The 19,590-nt window shown below is 51.8% G+C and overlaps 1 protein-coding gene across 4 annotated transcripts in view; it reads left to right on the forward strand.

Moving 5' to 3' along the window:
• The first annotated feature begins 292 nt into the window (after positions 1 to 292).
• The window catches only part of MSI1 (musashi RNA binding protein 1), a 30,379-nt gene continuing 11,081 nt past the window's right edge, over positions 293 to 19,590 (forward strand). For 2 of the 4 annotated variants that reach the window (XM_083874005.1, XM_083874006.1), the window contains exons 1-7: positions 420 to 582; positions 839 to 879; positions 1,018 to 1,099; positions 1,213 to 1,297; positions 6,001 to 6,042; positions 7,713 to 7,805; positions 17,884 to 17,932. In XM_083874005.1, the coding sequence (XP_083730131.1) occupies positions 524 to 582; positions 839 to 879; positions 1,018 to 1,099; positions 1,213 to 1,297; positions 6,001 to 6,042; positions 7,713 to 7,805; positions 17,884 to 17,932 (451 nt within the window). In that variant the 5' untranslated portion in view covers positions 420 to 523. Of the gene's footprint in view, positions 583 to 838; positions 880 to 1,017; positions 1,298 to 6,000; positions 6,043 to 7,712; positions 7,806 to 17,883; positions 17,933 to 19,590 lie in introns of all 4 variants that reach the window. The other 2 variants (XM_083874004.1, XM_083874003.1) reach the window with 2 other exon arrangements.

Raw genomic sequence — 19,590 nt, forward strand, 5'->3', positions numbered from 1 at the left:
CTGCCCGGTCGAGATCCCGGGGTAAGCAGGGCAGTCCTGGTCCCGACCTGGAAGCGCCCTCGGCGGCGGCGAAACACCGGGAGGAACGGGGCCGGGGTCTCCGGGGTCCGCCGCAGCGAGCCCGAGCGCACCGGGCCGGGCCTGGCTCCGTCGCCCTTTGTCCACCGCCCCGGGGCAGGTGCGGGTGGCGCGGCCGGGGACAAAGCGGCCGCGGGCTCCCGGGCTGCTCCCACCGCCGCCGCGCCCGGGGTCGGGCGCTCTCCCCCAGCGCGGTGCGGGCGCGGCTCCCGACACTCAGCCCCGGTACCGCCGGCGGGTTTTATGCGCAGAGCGGCCGGCGGGCCGGCGGGGGTGGGAGGAGCCGGGCAGGTTGTGCCCGCCGGGCCCTCCTCCCTCGCTCCCTCCCCGCCCGGCGGAGAGGGGTCGGGGGAGGGGGCAGCATGGCCTGTCCGTCCGGCCCCTTTTCCAGCGCTCATCTGCCCCGGGAGTGCGGCGCCGCTCCTCGCAGGGAGAAGAGGTCCGAATGGAGACAGACGGCAGCCAGCCCGGCCTCGCCTCCCCGGACTCCCCGCACGACCCCTGGTACCTCCGCGGCGGCCGCCGCCGGCCGCCCCCACCGCCCCCCCGGTCCGGCCGCGGCCGCCCCCTCCCCCGGCCCTGGCCGCCCGGCCCGGGCAGGCGCGGCGGCGGCGGCAGCGGCGGCGGCGGTGCCGCTGCCAACATGGCCGATCCGCGCCCTCCCCTCCCCGCGCGGCCCCGCCGCTGCCGCCGCCACCCCCGCGGGGTGCCGCGGCCCCCCGGCGCGGCCCCGCTCACCGCTCTCCCCTTCCTCCCGCAGCAAAATGTTCATCGGGGGACTGAGCTGGCAGACCACGCAAGGTGAGCGCCGCGGGGCCCCGCACCTGCCGCCGGGGCCGAGGGTGGCGGAGCTGGGGCTGAGCCTGGTGGGGGTGGGGGGGGGTGGTAGGGCCGGGTCGGACCGGGACGGGACACCCACGGTGGGTGCTGTGCTTGCAGAGGGCTTGCGAGAGTACTTCAGCCAGTTCGGCGAGGTGAAGGAGTGCCTGGTGATGCGGGACCCGCTGACAAAGAGATCCAGGTGAGAGGCCGGGCCCGCGCCTCCCTTCGCCCCCGCCGCGGCCCGACCGCCACTTTAACCAACTTTCTCTCTTCTCTCTGCATCCCCTCTTCTGCCCGGGCTGCGGGGCTCAGGGGCTTCGGGTTCGTCACGTTCATGGACCAGGCTGGCGTCGACAAGGTCCTGGCCCAATCCAGACATGAACTGGACTCCAAGACGGTGAGATGACTTCTCTCATCTCAGGGGTGCATTTGCCGGCACAACGGCTGTGCTCGGAGCGGCTGTCGATTGTAGTGTTTGATTTCCAGTTAGAGGTTGTAAACTATTGATTCTTGATACGGATCGATCGTTCCCTTCTCTGTCCCAGTTGCCGGCGGGTAGCCTAGTTGCCGCCCAAGCACCGGGCTCACCGTGTGCCGATTCCTGGTGTGGGTCTGTGGATCCTGGTGATGGTTTTCATCTCGCCCGTTGGTTGTAAGGCCTATCCGGGCAGTGACTGTAGCCCTCTCGAAGCTGGGACACCTGAACACGTTTGGGATGAGGATTTGCCCCGGGAAATAAGATGTGGCTGCGTTTGGAGAGAGGGAAGACGCCCTTTCATCCTGTGTGCTGCCGAACACTGATCCCTCCTCAGGGGTGCTGTTCCCCAGCGCCCAGGCCCTGTGTCCCTGGCTGTGGTGGCCTGTGCCCCCCCCTCCCTTCCCAGTAGAGAGCCCTTGTTCTCTGCACCCCAGAGACTCTCTTGTGGTTTCCCCAGGTGAAGTTTTTGTAATGGTCATGGAGATTTAGGACTTTATTGTCTCCAAGTGTGGCCAGTGCCTGCCCATGTGGGCCACCACCGGCCTCTTGGAGCAGTTGTGGCTCCAGCCCTCACTCTGCAAGTTTGGGTGATGAGGAGACCCAACTGGGCCAGCAGGAAGATTTGGTGGTTCACTGGACTAGTGGTGTAATGTGGTGGGTCCTGCCTTGTGAATCTGTGGTGCTCAGGAGATGTGCAGACAGTTTTGAGGGGTGGGGGTGAGATGTCTGAGTGGGAGGTCCCTTCTCTTCAGTTTTAGTGACTTGCCTTCCCCTGAATTCCTTTTCCTTATTGCTGGCCTGGGGTGAAGGTGAGGGTAGGGATGGGGGAGTGGCGGAGGCTGCAAGGGGATGGCATGGTGAGGGAGCATGTTCTGGCTCCAGGCAAGGGCTGCTGAGGAGTCCAAATGCAGAGTTTTATTTCTTGCAGCGCGTGGCCCAGGCGTCCTAGTCTTTATCTTGGCAGAAGGAGAGGGCGGGAGAGCGAGACCCTCTTTCTTAGGGTTTATGGCATGAGTTGCAGCAAGATTTATGTCTGTTCCTGTTTAACTGCCTGGATCGCTCCCTTTGATGTGCACAAGTCCTTCCTCCCCACGGGAGCTCCTGGTTAAAGCCACCCCAGCCTTCCTGGCTGAGGCTGGGTCCCCAGGACTCCCAGCCCTCCTCCTTCCAGGAGTGATGTAAAGTGAATTTTGCTCTGAGGGGGGGTTACAGTAATGTTTTTTGAGGAGGGCCCAGGGTTTTCTTTTCTCTCTCTCTCTCTCTCTTTTTTTTTTTTTTTTTGCTAGCCTGTGTAAACACAGTGTCTGATCAGCTAGTCCTGTCATGAGTCTGTGGGCTGGCATAGACCCCTCTTGAAAAGGCAAGTGATGGATGTCTGTTGTAGCACTAATCCTGGAAGTGTTTCAGGGCTAGGAGCGAAATCCACGCTGTCCATTCTTCTCCCCAGGCCACGGCTGCGGGCTGTGTGAAGGCTCGGTGCAGCCCAGGGTGCAGCCCAGGCGGGCAGGGAGGGACAGTGGGTGCTGCAGGAGAACAGAGGAGCCTCGTGGGGACCGGCCATTGAAATTCCCTGCTGCATCTGCTCTGCTGGCCCCGCTGGCATGGCGCGGAGAATGGAGACCCTTTCACCAGGGCCTTCTTTATTAGGAACTTTGATCCTCTTCCTTCTTATTTTTTGTTTAGTGCAGTTTTCAGCTGGGTCAGATGTTTTGGGGTGTTTTGCCTCCTGAGTGATTGGTCTTGTGGGAGCACGTGGAACTTCTATATGCCTTTTCCCTGCCGAGGTGAAAGGCTCTGCCGTGACTCATGAGTTAAATGACACAAACTCATCTAAATCTTAATTTAGAGTTTTATGAAACTTTGCAGGAAAAGGCCTGGTGTCCTATAAGGACAGCCTTCTTGTGGGGCTTGGTGTCTCCTGGCAAACAGCATTTGATAGGCAGTGTCTGCTCAACTTGTTGCTTCATTGTTTTCTGATTCTTCCTACCCTAATGAAGGCAGTTGGCCCGATTCTTCCAGGCAGCCTTGTTCTTGTCAGACTCCTCTTTGTTTGTAAGCTAGATAGCAGCAGACTACAGGGTTATTTTTGAAAATACTTGATATGAGATTTGGCTTTACAGTCTCAAGGTAAAAGATTTGTGTGACTTTGTAAAGCTGCAGCCGGCCGCTGCCTTGAGCTGCTTCTTTAGGCACTCTGGGAAGAGCACTTGCCAGTGCTGGGTCATCTCGTTGTTTCTTTGTTGCCGTTGTTGAGTTTTTGCTGGGTTTGTCTTTTGTGGTGGAGGGAGTGATCTGCAGCTCCCCAGCAGTGCAGACCAGCAGGGTGGAGGTAGTGACAGGAGTACAATGAAAGAACAAACCTGGACCTGATGTCCTTCCCAGCCCTCCCTGTGCTTTGGGACACTGATACCAGCTAGGCTAACACAGGAGTTACATGACCTGAGCTATGAAATGGGGCTGTAGGTGGCCTGAAGAGCATTACCAAGGACCTGGCTGGCCTGTTGGTACACCTGCGACTTCAGTGGGATTCCTCATCCCCAAGGCCTTGTGGGGTGAACTGGAAGCAGTTTGAGCTCAGATGACTTCCATTCACTGCAGCCTGATCTGAGGTTTTGTTTTTTGGATATAATCTGAGCAGTTCTGAATGCTCTTAGCAGATTTCTATCTAGGTTTGTAAAAAGGATCCATTACGTCAGTGGGTGACACTGAAACACAACTCCTCCAGGGCTATTTGTTTTAACACCAGAAATGGGGGAATAAGGTACCGGTGCCTTTGCTTTAGTTAGGAAAGACTCCAGCCACCAAGGAGGAGTCCAGTTTGAGTAACTTGAGTCCGGCACCGAACTCACTCCCCTCTGCGTGTTCCCAGGGCTGTGCCTGCAGTCGGTCACCCCAGCCTCCCTCTACCTGCAACAATAGCTGGTTGTGCAGAAGAATTTGTGAAATGACTGCCTGCTCTCTCCAGCCAGGAGGACACGTTATCTCTGCCCAGTTGATCACACTCAGGGTAATGAGAAAATGAGGCTGAGCTTAGCATTGCTGAGTATGAAAGCATCTTATTGGCAGGAGCTGAATGACACTGGCTGAGAAGTAAAAGACAGTAGATTATTGTTTTTGCTTATTATCTGCCATCAACCTCCTGGTCTCCTGCCGTCCCCTGTCCTCAGAATTCGCTGTGGGTGTCTGCACTAGCCAGGAAGCAGTTAGGGGGGGGTGTGTGCCTGGGGAGGGGAGGGCCTGGATGGTTCCGATGCCCCAGGGAGGCACTGGGAGGGTATGCTAATCTGTTGGCACTTGGAGCTTGGGGAGTGAGGTTTATTTTTGAATTTATTTGTGCTCTTCAGTTTTGCCTGTGTTTACCTACGTGCTGAGTTTATTTATGTTGTAAGCTGTGAGTCAGTATGGAGGTGGGGAAGGCAGTGAGAGGAGCTGGTAGAAGGGCACAGGGGGGCCAAACTCCGGGGCTCTGAGACAGTAAAAGGATGCGGGATGGGAGGGCAGCCAGGCTGGAAAGCTGAACAAAGCAGTGAGAGGCGCTGGAGAAACACAGCTTCCTTTTGGGCTGTTGGAGCTGCTGGGCTGATGGGACAACGCTCCAGGCTGCCCTCCCAGCTGCAGCCTGTCCAAGTGCAGGGATGAGCCAAACCTGCCTTTACCACAGGTCTTTGTAAGCTGATTTGTAGGTCTGGATCATCCCCGATGTGATGTAACTTTACAGGAGTTGCTGTAAAAATAGGCTATAAAGAAAGAGGTGGTGGCTGAGGAGGAGAGAAGGCTTTGTGGGTGTTTGGCTTGCAGCTGCATTAGTGTTGTCCCAGCTTTTGTGGTGGTGCTGGTGGCAGTGTGAGGCCAGTGTAGGCACAGGCTCATCTGTGCTGAGCCCGGCAGAACACGCGGCACCTGGATGGCGGCACGGGGCCCGGCTGCTCTGGCCAGCAGCAGGTTTATAGAGAAGCTGAACAGGCACAATGGAGGCTCAGCCCGCGGAGGGAGGGAGGGAGGCATCACTGCTTTGTGTGCAGCGCGGCCTGGGGAGAGGGGCAGCACCATCCCTGCGGCTGCAGCCTCCACAGCCAGGGGCCTGCGCTCCTCGGGTTAATTTGTGCCATCCTGTCTGCTCTTTTATTGCTTCTTTTTGTCTGCTCTTCAGACTGTGTTTGAAGGGGTGAAATGTTTGGGGGTTTGTGTGCTGCTTCTTTTCTGTCTTGTTACTACCCAGATGAACTCTGTACTTGTAGGCAGAGTGAAGGGTGAGAACAGAAAAGGCAAAAGAAACCACTTTTAATATGAGGCTGGTGATGCAAGGCACCCAGGGGCTGGCCAAGCGGGAGGGTGCAGCCCAGCCTGTTAATCCCAGCATGTGATGGGCTCTCCGTGCATCTGCCCAGTGCTCAGCTAGGGATGGACCACTGCATGCTGGGACTTGTAGTCTCCCTGGATTACACCTTACCAAGAGGGAAAGATGTCTGCAGCCAGCTTCATTTTATGCACCTCAGGTAGATTCTTTGGGATTTTAGCAAGGTGCCACATGGGCAGAGACAGCTGCACACATGGAGGAAACCCTGTGTCTGTAAATAGGCAGGAAAAGTGTGTTCACCTGTTCTTCCCTACATCTCTTTCAGATTGACCCGAAGGTAGCGTTCCCTCGCCGAGCACAGCCCAAGGTAAGCACTGTGGGCAGCCCTTGTGCCACAAAGGGCAAAATTTGTGGTGCTGAACCTTGTCCTTCTGTGCAGAGTGGCCAGTGCATGTAACAGAGTTGCTCACTGGGGTTTGCTCAGGACTCTGCTGGAGCTCAGTGCTGGGAGTTTGCATGGCACTGAAGGAACCAGGAGGCCCCTTGGTTGTACTTCAGGATGCAATAGATAGAGCTGGTGGATTAAATAATGCCCTGGGTGAACTAAGTCCTTCTGAGGTTGCAGACAATGGTTGGAAGTTCCAGGCCTTAGGAGATCACAGCTCCGTGCTGTAATGTAACACAGGTGGAAGGTTGTCATGTGTGTGCACCTGTGTGTGATAGATAGGCGTATGGCAGGGAACAGGATTTCAGAGAAGGATTTCACTTTGTGAAATGCCCTTGTGTACTTCAGCACTGGAAAAGGCAAAAGAAGTTTGGTGTTGGAACTTACCTACAAGAGGCTCTGGCATTAAAATGCATAGTGACAGGAACTTTTTCTAAGTGTGCAGCTAGAAACTCTTAGCTGAGGACCTAGCAGCAGCACTCTGGAGACTGCCTTTAGACTTTGGATCTTCCTTTAACTTTTGTCTTGGATGTTAGTTTTAAAGTTTAGAGTCTGTATTCCAGGTGTTGTTAGGGTTGAAAGAGGGGAGAAGCTATGTTGAGAAGCAGAGAGGAAAGAGGAGACTGGTGCTGGGAGGGAAGTAAGGGGTTCAGGCACTGAGAACAATTGGTGAGCAGGTATCCCAAGTAACTGGAGCCAGGAAGCACATGGTAGGAATTGGGTTAATTCCATTAAGCAGTTTGGTGACAGAAGGTGCTTTAGTGTTAGAACGGGCTGCTCTCCAAGCCAGGGAATTGCTGCGGATTAGCCCTATGCTCCTTGGGGTAATTAGGACCATGTGTTCCACTGAGAGCAGGGGTGTAGCCAAGCAGCTAAGGGGAGGATGCAGCTGGAGAGCTGGTTCAAAGGATGTCGATGTGCCTCAGCCTGGCAGCCATGGCCCCTCTCAGGGTAGTTAGTTTTCTTCCTTGTCCCAGCTGTATCAGTGACAAGTGGCAGAGGGATCTTGTCTTTACCTTCTTGCAGAGGCAAAAGCTATTTAACTGGGTGTTGACTAGGCTCCACTTAAGTGACTGGGGAATGGTAGTGAAATGAGGCTTATTCCATTTCAGACTGGAATGCTGTGCAATTTGTGGGGTGGGAGGGCAAAGCCTGGGGAACCTGCCTGTGCTGGCAGGTCTTCTGCCACCCTGGGAGCAGAGCAGGTACCTCTGGGGTTGCCTGGAGGAGGCTGGCTGTGCAAAGTGGCAGGGCTGGGGAGGGCACCGTGGTGCCCCACACATTTGGGGTGGTGTCACAGTGCCAAGGGAGCGATGGCAGGTTGGTGAGAGGAGAGGCTGGTAATTGTCTGATGAGGAGGTGGTGGCTGGGTGCTGGCACGTGTGATGGGGGCTGTGAAGGCAAGAGCAGCAATCTGGTGTGGGACAGATCTGCCAGCTGTGTTTGGCCAGAGGGCTTCAAGAAGTTGGAAGCTCAGATGCAGCAAAGGGAAAAGCACTTCCCAGCAGCAGAGGGGAGTTAGTGGCCTTTTGAGTCTCGTTCTCTGCTCACTGTGGGTTTATTTGGTGAATTCCTGTCCTTCCCTTTTCCAGATGGTGACCCGAACGAAGAAGATATTTGTGGGTGGTCTGTCTGTGAACACTACTGTGGAGGATGTGAAACAATATTTCGAGCAGTTCGGGAAGGTAAGTCTCTTGAGTGATGTTGGATCAAAGCTGTTGCTTCTGGGGCAAGAGGAGTTTTCTGAACTTTTGTGGGGGCGGGATTAGAAGCTTGTGTCTTTTGCAAGGGTTAAGTAGATTAAAGGTCAGTTACAGATGCTGGCTGGCTGTAATGTCCTTGTAGGGGCTACAGCCAGTGACTCCTGCCCTGTGGTGATTTGAAAAAGAGTTTATCCTTGTTCCCAGAGTTGCTAGGACCTGGACTATGGGAAATGGTTTTCCAATTTTTCCCTATCTAGAAGCCTCTTGTGGCTCACAGGTTTGCAGTTTGTTCAAATGCTGGAGGATGGGCTGTAGACACTCCTAACAGAGTGGCTGCTTTATCTAACCTCCGATTTTGACCTGTTTCTGACTCAAAACCTTGTGATTTATTTTTCAATAATCCTTTATTAAAAATAAGTCTTTCAGTACTGAAACTTCTGCTGAGTCTTGGGCGAGTGGTGGTGTAAGTTTTGTATAATTTAAGAAAGTTTGGCACTAAGGCTGTCCTTTGTGTTGGTCTGGCTCTTCTGTGGCTGGTGGTAGCTCAGGGAGGGGTGGGCTACTGTGGCTGGAAGTCATTCGTGCCGTGCTCCATGACAGCCAAGTGTGTGAATTGTGAGACTGGACCGAATCTGAGGATTGAAGGGAGCTCAGTTGTGACCTTTCAGCTGAGGAGGTTGTCAGCATCCCCAGGACCGATATCAGCAGGATTAGACTGAAGGATCCCAAGATTTTTAATGGGATTAGGAACTGAAGGGGATCATCGTACCCAAGTGCTGAGTGTGGTCACCTCTGTGGCAGGACAGCGTGACTGTTTCACTGTTGGTCAGTGGTGTTGTGCATAGGTTTGCTCTTTGGGGCAAGAAGTGTTGGATTCTGCAGCTCTTGGGACCTTTCTGCCCAGTTAGGGGGAAGGAACATGGTTTGGTGGGTAGTGACCTGGCCAGAATATTGCTGATAGAATCATGGTCATGGAGGGAAGTACCATGGGAACTGCACTGTGGGGATGAAGGACTTGGTATTAATTTTCTTTTCACATTTCCTGCAAAAGGGTGATGTTATGTTAAGGCACGCTAATTAGTCAAAGGGAATTTTGTGACCAGATTTGCCATATTGCTGAAACTTTTGGGCAGATTTGGGACAAATATCTGCTCAGAACCTTTGTTCAGCTTCTGAAGCCAAATTTGTATGTCCTAGTGTGCAAAGTATGACTCTGACCACTGAGAAAAAGTGGTCAGACATCCTTGTGTTTGCCAGTTGGTAGCTCTGTGTGTTCTTTTCTATAAGAAACACACAAACTCTGTTGTGTTCCCAAGAGCTTTTACATGGTATCCTCAAGGGTGCCACCACTAAAGGTGGTGGAGTCCATGTGTCTGTGCAGTCTGAAGGCTGTTTGACTTGCAAGTTCTCCTGTGTTCATCCTGATGGATGTGTTTGATAGGAAAACAAATTGTCTTTGGCATAATCCCCTTTTAACCTTGACTGTATCCCTGCTAATTCAAAGAAGAAGCATGTCACAGGCAGTTTACAGGCAGTTACAGTTGCTCTAGTCTGAGCAGTCTTTTCCAGCTCTTTTGGGGTGCTGTTATGTTTCTTTTATTTAATGGTTGTGTGCTGAGAGCTGTCCTGATGTCTGGCAACTGGCACTGACTGGTTGTGAGAGTCTTTTCTGGAGTGGGCAGGAGGGAGAGTTGTGCATAGCTGGGTGTGATTAATTTCTGAAGAGCCAGTGTCCCAGACAAGGTCCATTGCTCCAAATCTGCATGAAGCCAGTTGTCCTGTTGGCTCTAGGCAGTTTCCATGGGGAAGACATTAGGGCTGGTCAGATTAACTTCCCATTTTCAGAGCAGTTTTCTGACTCATCTGTTCACTCCAGATGACAGATTCCTCAGAGCTCTTGTGTAAAACATCATTCCTGGTCAGTAACCATCTTCCAGACTAAGCCTCAAATAATTCGCCCATGGCCAGGAGAATGGTTTCCTGAGAGATTCTCTATAGTAGACAGCTTGGTATGGCTGATGGGTGGGATCAGTGGGAAAGTGCATTTCAGAGGAAAGCCTTGTGGCCTTCAGCTCTGGAGTTCTGAGCTCTGAATGTGCTGTTGCACGGTTTGTAAGGCCACGCAAAGCCTGTTGCCTTCAATTTCAGCTGTGACTCATGGAAAACATGATTTTGATACACAGTCTCTTTTGGTAGCTCTTTATGATGTGCTGGGGCCTCCCAGGTTTCATAGGTCTCCTAGAATCCTGTCTTTACGGGTGTCCCAGACACTACAAGTGGTCTTCATCTCTTTGATTTATGGCATCTTTAAGTGAAAGGTGCTGAAGCTCCAGTCATGGTATCCTCATCTCAGAAAATGTTTTTTTCATTCAGACTCTCCGAGTCACTTGGGTCCAGTACTGCTTCTGGAATTGTATCAGGACTGTGTGAAAAGTAACTGTTAAGGATGCTCTGTGAAAGCACTTCTTTAGAGGACTTGCCCTCTTAGGAAAAAGCTTTGTAACTACACCTTTTTCTTTGAAGTGGCCCCACAGTTACGTAGGAAGTGGCAGGAGAAAAATTGCTCCTCTTTCCTCCTGCCTGTCCAGGAAAGGCATAGGAACACTTAGGACCTAGAGAGGAGAGAGCTGGGAGCACCAAGTCATCCTGTCTTGATTCCTCAAGCTCAAAGTGTCAGGGTCCCAGTGGTGATTTTTAGTCAAATGTTGAGAATTCAGTGGTAAGTTCAGTTTGGATCTTGGCTTCAAGGGGAGATCATGCTCTGCTTCTGAGGACAGGGGAGTCCAGGCTGTTGGATGGTTCTTGTATGAAGTTTTGTATATAACCCTCAGGCCACAAGCCTGAGTGTGTCTTAGATCTGCCACCACTTACAGTCTTCAAATTAGAATAGATGCTTTTGAAAAATACATTTTAGCCCAGACAGAAAGCATGTACATGCTGAAGGAATTACAAGAGGAAGTGCTATGGCCTGCAGAACAGATGAGGTCAAATTAGATTATCATAATGTTCTCTCCAGTTCAAATCCGTGAACTGCAGCTCACAAGTCTACCAAGGTGGTTCGTGTCGGTGCATCTCAGGTCAGAAGCAGCACACCTCCTACGTCCATTAGCAGAAAAAAAAGGGAAGTTTAGTTGGGCTGCAAAGGAGATGGTTTTCTATTTCATTAACAAAATTCCCAAATGTGATTTTTTTCCATTTTGGCATTTCTGCTTATTTTCCTATTTTTGTTTTGTTTTTTTTTTCTTTCCTTGCTGTGTCCAAAACCTTCTCTCGCCTTTGTAAAATGGAAGTGGCAAAAGAAAGGTGAAAATGTGTGAAAAGGAAACACATGAGTATTACTTAGCAATAAAGGAAGAGAGGGAGAGGCTGGCACCTCAGTTCTTCATATCAAAATACTTGGTTTTAACAGGCACAAAAGGTGAAGCTTCAAAGAGGATCCCAAATACAGTGTGAATGTCTCTGCTTCAAAGAGGAATCACTTAAGGGTTTTTTCCCCTCCAAAACTCTGACTAAAATATCTGGGCTGCTGTTTTCCTGAGAATGAAAATACAAAGTTGTTGGGTTTTTTTTTAGTACAGAAAGAGAGACTGAGAAGTGGTCTCAAGCTGGCTGTGGTTTGTCAGGTGCAGCTGTGAGGGCTTTGAGCATAGCAGGATCTCTAGGAAACACTTCTTTGGTTCCAAAACTTGAATCTCTCTGAGATCCAAGCTCAGGCCATGCACATGCTTTCTAAAGGAGATTATTTTTTCAACTGTAGGACAGAAGTCCTGGAAAGACTTTCATTCACAGTATGTGTAGCCAAGTTGTTGGGCTTAAGTTGGATGGTGTTGGAGATCTTTAGACAGCGCAAGGAATTATTTCAACAGCTTCTCTAGATTCAGGCTACCACCCTCACTGAAACTGCAGCAGAAAGAGAGGAGGAAGGTGTCTTGCACCTCAGGCACAGCTAGTCCTCTGTCGAGTTCAACACGTATGAGAATGCCAGAGGAGCTCAAGTTGCAGCTTCCTCCTTTTCTACCTCGACCTGTGGGAACATGTTCTGTATTATTTTTGGGGAGGAAAAGGGGCTGTCCATCACAATAATTTCTTTGGACTGTTGGGTCTCTGATCTTGTAAGCAAGGTTATTTGTGTCAAATCAAAACTGAAAAAACTCAGACCATCTTTCTAATGCAAGAGTTGGTCTGATGAAGTTTTGTGGTAGAGAAAGTAATATAAGTTGCAAGATAGGAGGAGGCTTAGAACAAATAAAGTCGATATGGAGCATATCTAAACTGTGAAATCTTTGCCGAAGGATGTTGTTGCTAAAATTTACATAGGCTCCAAAATGAATGGGTAAATTCATGGAAGGTCTTTTAAAATACCAAGACACCCCTCTGAATTCAGAAAACCTCCAAATCACAAATAGCTTGGACAGGGATGTAGTGTTCTGCGCTCTGTGGTGATATCCTTGCCTTATCTTTGTGTTCTTGCAAAGTTGTCTGTTGGTTGATACCTGGGGAGCTTTTGGGCAAGGCAGAGCTCTGCTCTGACTTGGTGCAGCTGGTCTTTTGTTTGTCATCAGGGGAGAAGCTGATCTTAACAGAAACTGGAAGTGCAGAGGTCCTGGAAGAAATGGGGGCCTGCACCCAAATCAGGTTTTTGAACTCGTGGTTTTGCTTGTGTGCTTTTGCATTTGGTGAAGCAGCAGTGCAGGAAATACATTCACAATGACGTCTTTGCATGACTCACTAATCAGTTGCAGCACCAAGGGTGCTTGGAAAGTGCTTAAAACCAGTCTGCATCTCTCACTGGGCCTGAGGTAATTGTGTGTGGATGAGTCGGTCATGAAAGCTCGGTCTCTCTCTGAGGCAGCTCTTGCCCAGAGAGAGATCTTCTCTCTAAAAATACCCTGGAAGCAAACAAGAAAAAGGATCTGAGGAGGGTTCTGACCTTTAGGCTGCCATCTAATACTGCATCCAAATTCTGGACCTGAGAGGTCGTGAGGTCTCACTGGGGTGATGGCTGTTACTGTTGCGATGAGGGAAGATCATAATGTCTGAGGTGCTGGGTCTGATGAGGGTTTGTAGGTCTGTCACAAATGCATATTCATGTACTCCTGCCAGAAGAATGGGCTGGTTGACTTGGGTGTATGAAATGAGTTTTCCCTGCTGACTAATGGGAGAACCTTCAGATACTGATGGCAAATGTCTTTAAATGCAGACTTGTTTCTGTGCTTACAGCGGCCATGATTTTCCTCACTTTGGATTGGGAGAATGTTAATTAATTAATCCTTAATCTGCTGCTCTCTGGAAATTTCAGGGATCAAAGCTACTTGTCAACCTGCTGTGGATTTCCAAACTGGATTTTGGATTTTCTTCCATAGATCAGAGGGCAATTTATGTAAATTCTCACACATAACATGGTTGCCATGAACAGATGGGGAGGGGAGGAGAAGGGGAATCTGATCACCTCTCTTGTGGCAGTAGGCAGTTTGGCCTGTGGTAACAATGCCTCTGGAACAAAGGGTTCTCTGTGCTCCGCATCTGGTAGGCACATAGCCAGAAACACTCTAGCAGTAATGGTCATTCAGGTCTTCTGGGGTACATCTGATATTTGCCAGGTGCCTGTGTGAGAGCGGGCAAGGACACCTGGACAGGCTGTTCTGCTCTCCTGTGGCATGGAGCAGGCTCTGTCCCCTTGGCCAAGTCTCATTCCCAGAGTTCTGAGAGTGGTTCTGCAGAGCAGGCTCAGAAGGGTGTTAATGGCACAGCACACCTGCTCCCTGGAGCCAGGCTCTCTGTCCATGCATCCTGCTCCCTGGAATTGGCCTGTCCTGTTTGTGCAGCTGGGAGAACCTCACAGGGTTGTTACTGCTGTCTGTCTCTTGACAGGATGGCTGACTGGTTTCTAGATAGTTTGGTTTCTATTTTCCATATGGAAGCTGTCCCAGCAGTTACTATTTTTCTGCTTGACTACTACAAATATGTTGCCTTGATTCCTTCTAGGACCAGCTCAGACATTTTTATTTGCAGTTCAGGGGGAAGATGTCCATCTCCACAAACCCTTTGCTTGAATATTTACAACTTTCAAAATCTACCTCTGTGAAAGTGCATCCAACATTTCCTATCAAACTGGTATTGGAAATTATTAATTTTTTTTAATCTGCATGAGGATGTCATTGGCTTTCCCATAGCAGATAGATAGGAATGAAACAGGAAAATTGAAAGATATTAAGAGTGGGATTAAACCCCTGAAAGCCCCCAGGTATTTTAGCCAAGACTGGATGGATCATTTATGATTATGGCACCTTTAAGTGAGAGGTGCTGAAGTTTCAGTTGTGGTATCCTCACCTCAGAAAATGTTTTTTCAGATAGACTTTTCCCAAGTAATTTGGGTCTAGTGCTACTTCTGGAATTGCATTGAGACTGTGTGGAAAGGAACTGTTGAGGATGCCCTTTTAAAGCATTTCTTTAGGGGAGTTACCCTCTGAGGAAAGGGCTTTCTTTGTGTGAACTCTGTTCACTCTTCTTCCAAGTGGCCACACAGTTTTTAGTACCTGACAGGAGAAAAATTGTTCCTCTTTCCTCCTGCCTGTCCAGGAAAGGCATGGGAACACTTAGGACCTAGAGAGAAGACAGGAAATTCCTCAAGCTCAAGGCACCAGGTTCCCAGCAGTGATTTTTAGTCAGTTGTTGAGAATTCAGTGGCAAGTTCAGTTTGTATCTTGGCTTCAGGGGGAGATCATGCTCTGCTTCTGAGGACAGGGGAGTCCAGGCTGCTGGATGGTTTTTGTATGAAGTTTTGTACATAACCCTCAGGCCACAAGCCTGAGTGTGTCTTAGATCTGCCACCACTTCAAATTAGAATAGATGCTTTTGAAGAATACATTTTAGCCTAGACAGAAAGCATGCAAGAAAATCACTCCTCTTTTTCCCTTCTTATTTAGGGGAGGCATAGGAACACTTGGGACCTATAAAGCAGGGAGCACCAAGTCATCCTATCTTATCGCTCTAGCTCAAGGCCCCAGGTTCCTGGGGGTGATCATTTACTTGAGTGTGTAGCGACAGGACAAGGGGAAATGGTTTCAAACTGAAAGAGAGAGTAGGTTTGGATTGGATCTTGGGATAAAGTTCTTCCCTGTTTGGCCTGTCGAGGCCGTGGCACAGGCTGCCCAGAGAACCTGTGGCTGCCCCATCGAGGGGTAAATTCAAGGCCAAGTTGGACGGGGCTTGCAGCAGCCTGGAGCAGCGGGTTGGAAGGAGGTGGTGATGAATCCCTCGGGAATGCCGATCGGGCCGCGCTGGGGTGCCGGAGGCCCCCGTTGGGTGCCCTCCCGCAGCCCATGGCAGGCCGCGGGCCCGGAGCGCTGCGGGGCGGCTTTGTGAGCCGCTAATCCGGGCCCCAGCTGCCATGGCGGCCGCGTTGCCATCGCGACGGCCCCGCCGGCGGCCGCCTTTGTTGGGGCCCGGCGCGGCCCAGCCGGGAAAGGCCCAACGCGGCGGCGGCGGGCGGGGAGGGAAGAGCGGGGGTGGGGGGGTGTGGTGGTGAACCACCACAATAGCTGCCCGCTTATGGCTGCTGGTGGTTGTAGAGTCGGTGCAGGCACGGCTTTGGTGCGTGCTGGATGTGGTGCCTCATCCAGTGTCAGGGTCTGCCCCAATAATGTGTGGTACCAGACCTATCCCCTGTAGCAAGGGTTAGGGGGGATCTGAGCCCTGCTTCACCTCACAGGTGTGTGCTGAAACCACCCCACTCAGCTCACAGGCTGCCTTGAAAGGAGACATAGAGATGGTCACGTGTAGGTTTTAATGGCAATAAAATACATTATAGCCGTACACAGAGGTGAAGCCCTGGAGTTGTGTGCATATACACTTATATATATGTATACACACTTATGTACTGTATAAGAATTAGTTTTTACCAGGAAACAGCTGTCAAATAGAGTACATGTGCTACAATAAATACGTTTTTGCAAGGCAATTACATTTTGGGGTGCTGGGTAGACACCTCAAAGTGGAGCCATCGGAAAAAGCACAGAAGGAGGAAGGCTGCAGCTCTCCTCACAGCACACAGTGTGGTTTGGGATGAAGTGGTTGCACATCTTCTGTCTCTGAGTGCTTGAGTGCTGTGGCAGTGCCCAGCCATTGCCTGGGATATTGCTCTGCCAGGAGTTTGTGTGGAGCTGCACTGGACTCTGCCACTTGCAGTTGCTCCTGTTTCCCAGGCTCTGCAGAGAGGAGGGCTGGTCAGGCAGAGTAAGTCAGCAGTGGGCCTGTGCTCATTGACACTAGTTTGTTTTTGTTTTTGTTTTTGTTTTTTTCTTGTGCCCATCTCTCATTGTGATGGGTTTGTGGTCTCCAGTTACCTGAGCTGGGAGCGGCACTGTCTCAGAGTGCCTTTGACACAGCTTTCTCCCGGTGTTTACTGGGGAGAAAAACAGCTATTTCTCCAGCCTTCTTGTGAACTGGATGGGGGAATGGATCTTAAAATGAGCAAAACCAGATAACAGAACCTGTTGAACTATTTTTAAGCTATGTCAGGTTTCCCTCCAGCACATCCCAGTTGTGCTGTACCATGAAGGGAAATGGTGCAGATGTGGGAACAAGTGGAGATGGGGAATGACACTGTGAGGAGCTGCCCTCAGTGCCCATCTCCCTAACTGTGGGTCCTGGGAAGCTCCTGAGGAGTTGCTTCGGGTCTGTGTCAAGGCTTATGTCCCCTGTGGCTCCAGGCTGGATGCTTGGCATGTTTGTCAGGTGTTTGTTTACTTGGCTGAGGGAGGCTGAGCCAGGATGGTAAGTGTGTGAGATGAGCAGGAGCCGGCTTGTCTGTTGTCACCTGGAGTTGGATGTGTTAGACAAGGCCAAGGGCATCAAATATGATCTCTTGTCTGCTTATGATGGTACTGGAAATGTCAGCAAGAGCTCCTTCCATCCACCTGGCCTTGAAGTGGGACTGGGTGTCCTGTGTTGTCCTGGGGACCTGAGAGTAGGAGCCTCTCCCTTTCCTGACTGGGGTTGTGGGGTCTCCATGGGCAAAGCCCGTGGATGCTTGTGCCAGGGCATGGGCAGCACTCTGCCCTCTCCAGTGGCTGTTCAGGAGGAGGCAGCAATGCAGATTGTTCCTGGGATGAGGCATGGGAGTAATCCTGCAGAGTTGGGGGGCGTGCAGGGCTTGCTGCTCAGGGAGCGGCTCTCTCACATGGAGAAGGAGGAGGGCCAGGGCAGCTGCTGGCCGGAGACTGCTGCCACCTCCCCTGAGCACTTGCACGTCCAGTTTCATAATCGGATTAAGGCAGTGGTATTAGAGGAGGGATGGGTCAGTGGGACAGGTTTACACTGAGGCTTACACGGAGGAGATTGAAGTGTATTTTTTAACCCTGCTCGGGCTGACCTGCGGAGCGGATGTGGCTCCGCAAGGCAACACCCGCGGGAAGATGGGGGGAAAAGTGGCACCAGGCAGTGATGTGCCGGGGAGGAGAGCAGCCCCAGGCCGGCTGGGGGATGGGATCCGGCCGCCCCTCCCCCCGGGAAAGCAGCTCGGCTCAGGCCTTGCAGTAAATTTGCTCTAATTACAGCCTCCAGCAGTGGGAAACCTCACTTAGAGGAAAGGCTCCTCTGGGGTGGGGGTGGGGGCTCTTCCCAGCTTTCCCAGGCAGGCTCTGTTGTCTGAGGCCTCCGCTTCCCCTGCCGCTGGGAGGCCCCTTATTCCTCTCCCCTCTCCAGCTTTGCTTCTCTGCCTCCCTTTGATTCTCCTCTCCTTTGAGGCCGGGATTTGGGAACAATGCCCTCCCTGCTCCTTGGCCCCCGGCTGGAGCTGCAGGCAAACAATCAGGGTCGCTTGCTGCCAGGGGCTGGGCCGAGGGGGCTCAGCTCAGCAGCACCTGCCCCAGGCTGGTGGGGAGACCAGGACCATGCTTGGGGAAGTGCCTGATGTGATAGCTTATGTGTGCACACCCTGTTTCCTTCTTGGGAACAGGATGTCTCATCTTGACCCCTTCAGGTTTGAGGAGGCCAACAGTTGTGTTGGAGGATGCTGGTTGCAGCAGTAATAATCTGACTGCAGCCATTCTCTTTGCAGGTGGATGATGCGATGCTGATGTTTGACAAGACAACCAACAGACACCGAGGTGAGAGCTGTCTTCTGGCCCTAGGAGAGGTTACTGCAGAGGGTTTGCCTCCTGCCTTGCCTAGGGAGGGGTCAGTATCCCAGCAGCAGGGGATGCGGGTCACAGCTGCTCTTTATCTTGCCTCCAGTCGCCCCATTCTTTTGCATCTGCGTCCTTTACCAGTGGCCCTGGCAGCACAGAGAGCTTTTGTCCAGTGTGTTTCCTGTGCTGTAAACTCGTCGAGTTGCAGATATGTGAGAGGAGACGGCCCCCTCCTCTGCCTGCTCACCTCTGTGGCTCCAGCCTGCAGTATGTGTCTTACCTTGTCCCGAGTAATCTGAGCTCTGGGAAAGCTGACACGATAGCCTGAAGAGTGCCTGCTTCTCGCCCCTTCCTCGGCCTGGAGCCCACTTGTGCTCCCAGGTCACCTTTTCTTATTCGAGTCCTGCTGATGGAGTCTGGTTACAGGATGGGAGCAAGTACTATTTGTGCTATACTGACCCAGCCCATCCATGGGTGTCCCTGCCTTCCTGGTGAGTCCTCAGACCAACTACCTGGTGGTGTGGCAGGGCTTGACACTTGTATCCAACTTGGAGATTTAATGGCAACAACTTGACCTGCAAAGTTAGCTTTAGCCTCTTCCCAGTCAGGGTCAGTCACAGCCCTGTGCTGGCTGCTCTCCTGTGTGTTGTTTGAAGCACTTCCAAGCACTCCTGCCCCCAGAGCAGCAAGGGAACTCTCCCTTCTGTTCTTGCTACACTCTGTGCCCTTCAGATTTTTACTTTTTTCTAAAGCTATTAAATTGCTCTGACTGCCAGGCCTCGGCAGTCCTAGGATGTTGTTCCAGCTTCATCTTCAGAGGGAAGAAGCGTTAACCCCTGTTCCTCCATGGGTGCCTTCCAGTCACTGGTCCAGTTAGAGCTGTTTGGCATTTTGGGAGGCAGCAGGGAGAGCTGTCAGCCACTGTGTCAACAGTGAGGGGCTCAGCCCAGGGCATAGCAGGCCTGGGGTCTGATGGGGCTCAGCACTGCTTTTGACATCAGGGGTTTTCTGCTGATTTCCTGAGCTCCTCTGCTTGTGGGTGTTGAGGTGAGTAGTGTGAGTCTACCTGGGCACAGACAGATGGAGGAGTTCACAGAGCGATGTTTCTAGCTGAGTGGAGAAAAGGTGGGGTTCTGGGCAGTGGATTCCCATCTGCTTTTAAGTGTTATTTTACAGCACCATGGAATTGGCCAGCTCTGGAGAGCGGAAAGTTCTGCTTAATCCCAGCTTGCTTGCACAGCAAGCTTTAAGACATCCTCCCACCTGCCTCAGTTCTCCGGAAACAGTTGCAGCCAGCTTAGAGGAGTTCAGTCTGCCCACCCGAGCTGGGCTTTGCCAAAACTGTCAGCAAAGGGGTTGGTGAGAGAAAGGAGGTGTGAGCGTGGGCCAGGGGCCAGGAACACGCTGTCCTGTCTTACCCCAGATACAAACCTTACTTTGGTGAAACTTTGCAAATCACTGGGCCTGTATGTGCCTCGCTGTGTGCAGCTGCACTGCTGATCTGTGCCTGCTCACTTGAGGCTTTATGGCAAGTGCCTGCGAGGGAACTGCAGGGTGTTCCTGCTGGTGGGGTGTTTTTAGCGAGGGTGGTGATGTCCTGGCAAGCAGATGTTGGTTTCCCCACCGATTCTTTGTGT

Source organism: Zosterops lateralis, assembly GCF_965231275.1.
Source record: "Zosterops lateralis genome assembly, chromosome: 17".
NCBI lineage: Eukaryota > Metazoa > Chordata > Aves > Passeriformes > Zosteropidae > Zosterops > Zosterops lateralis.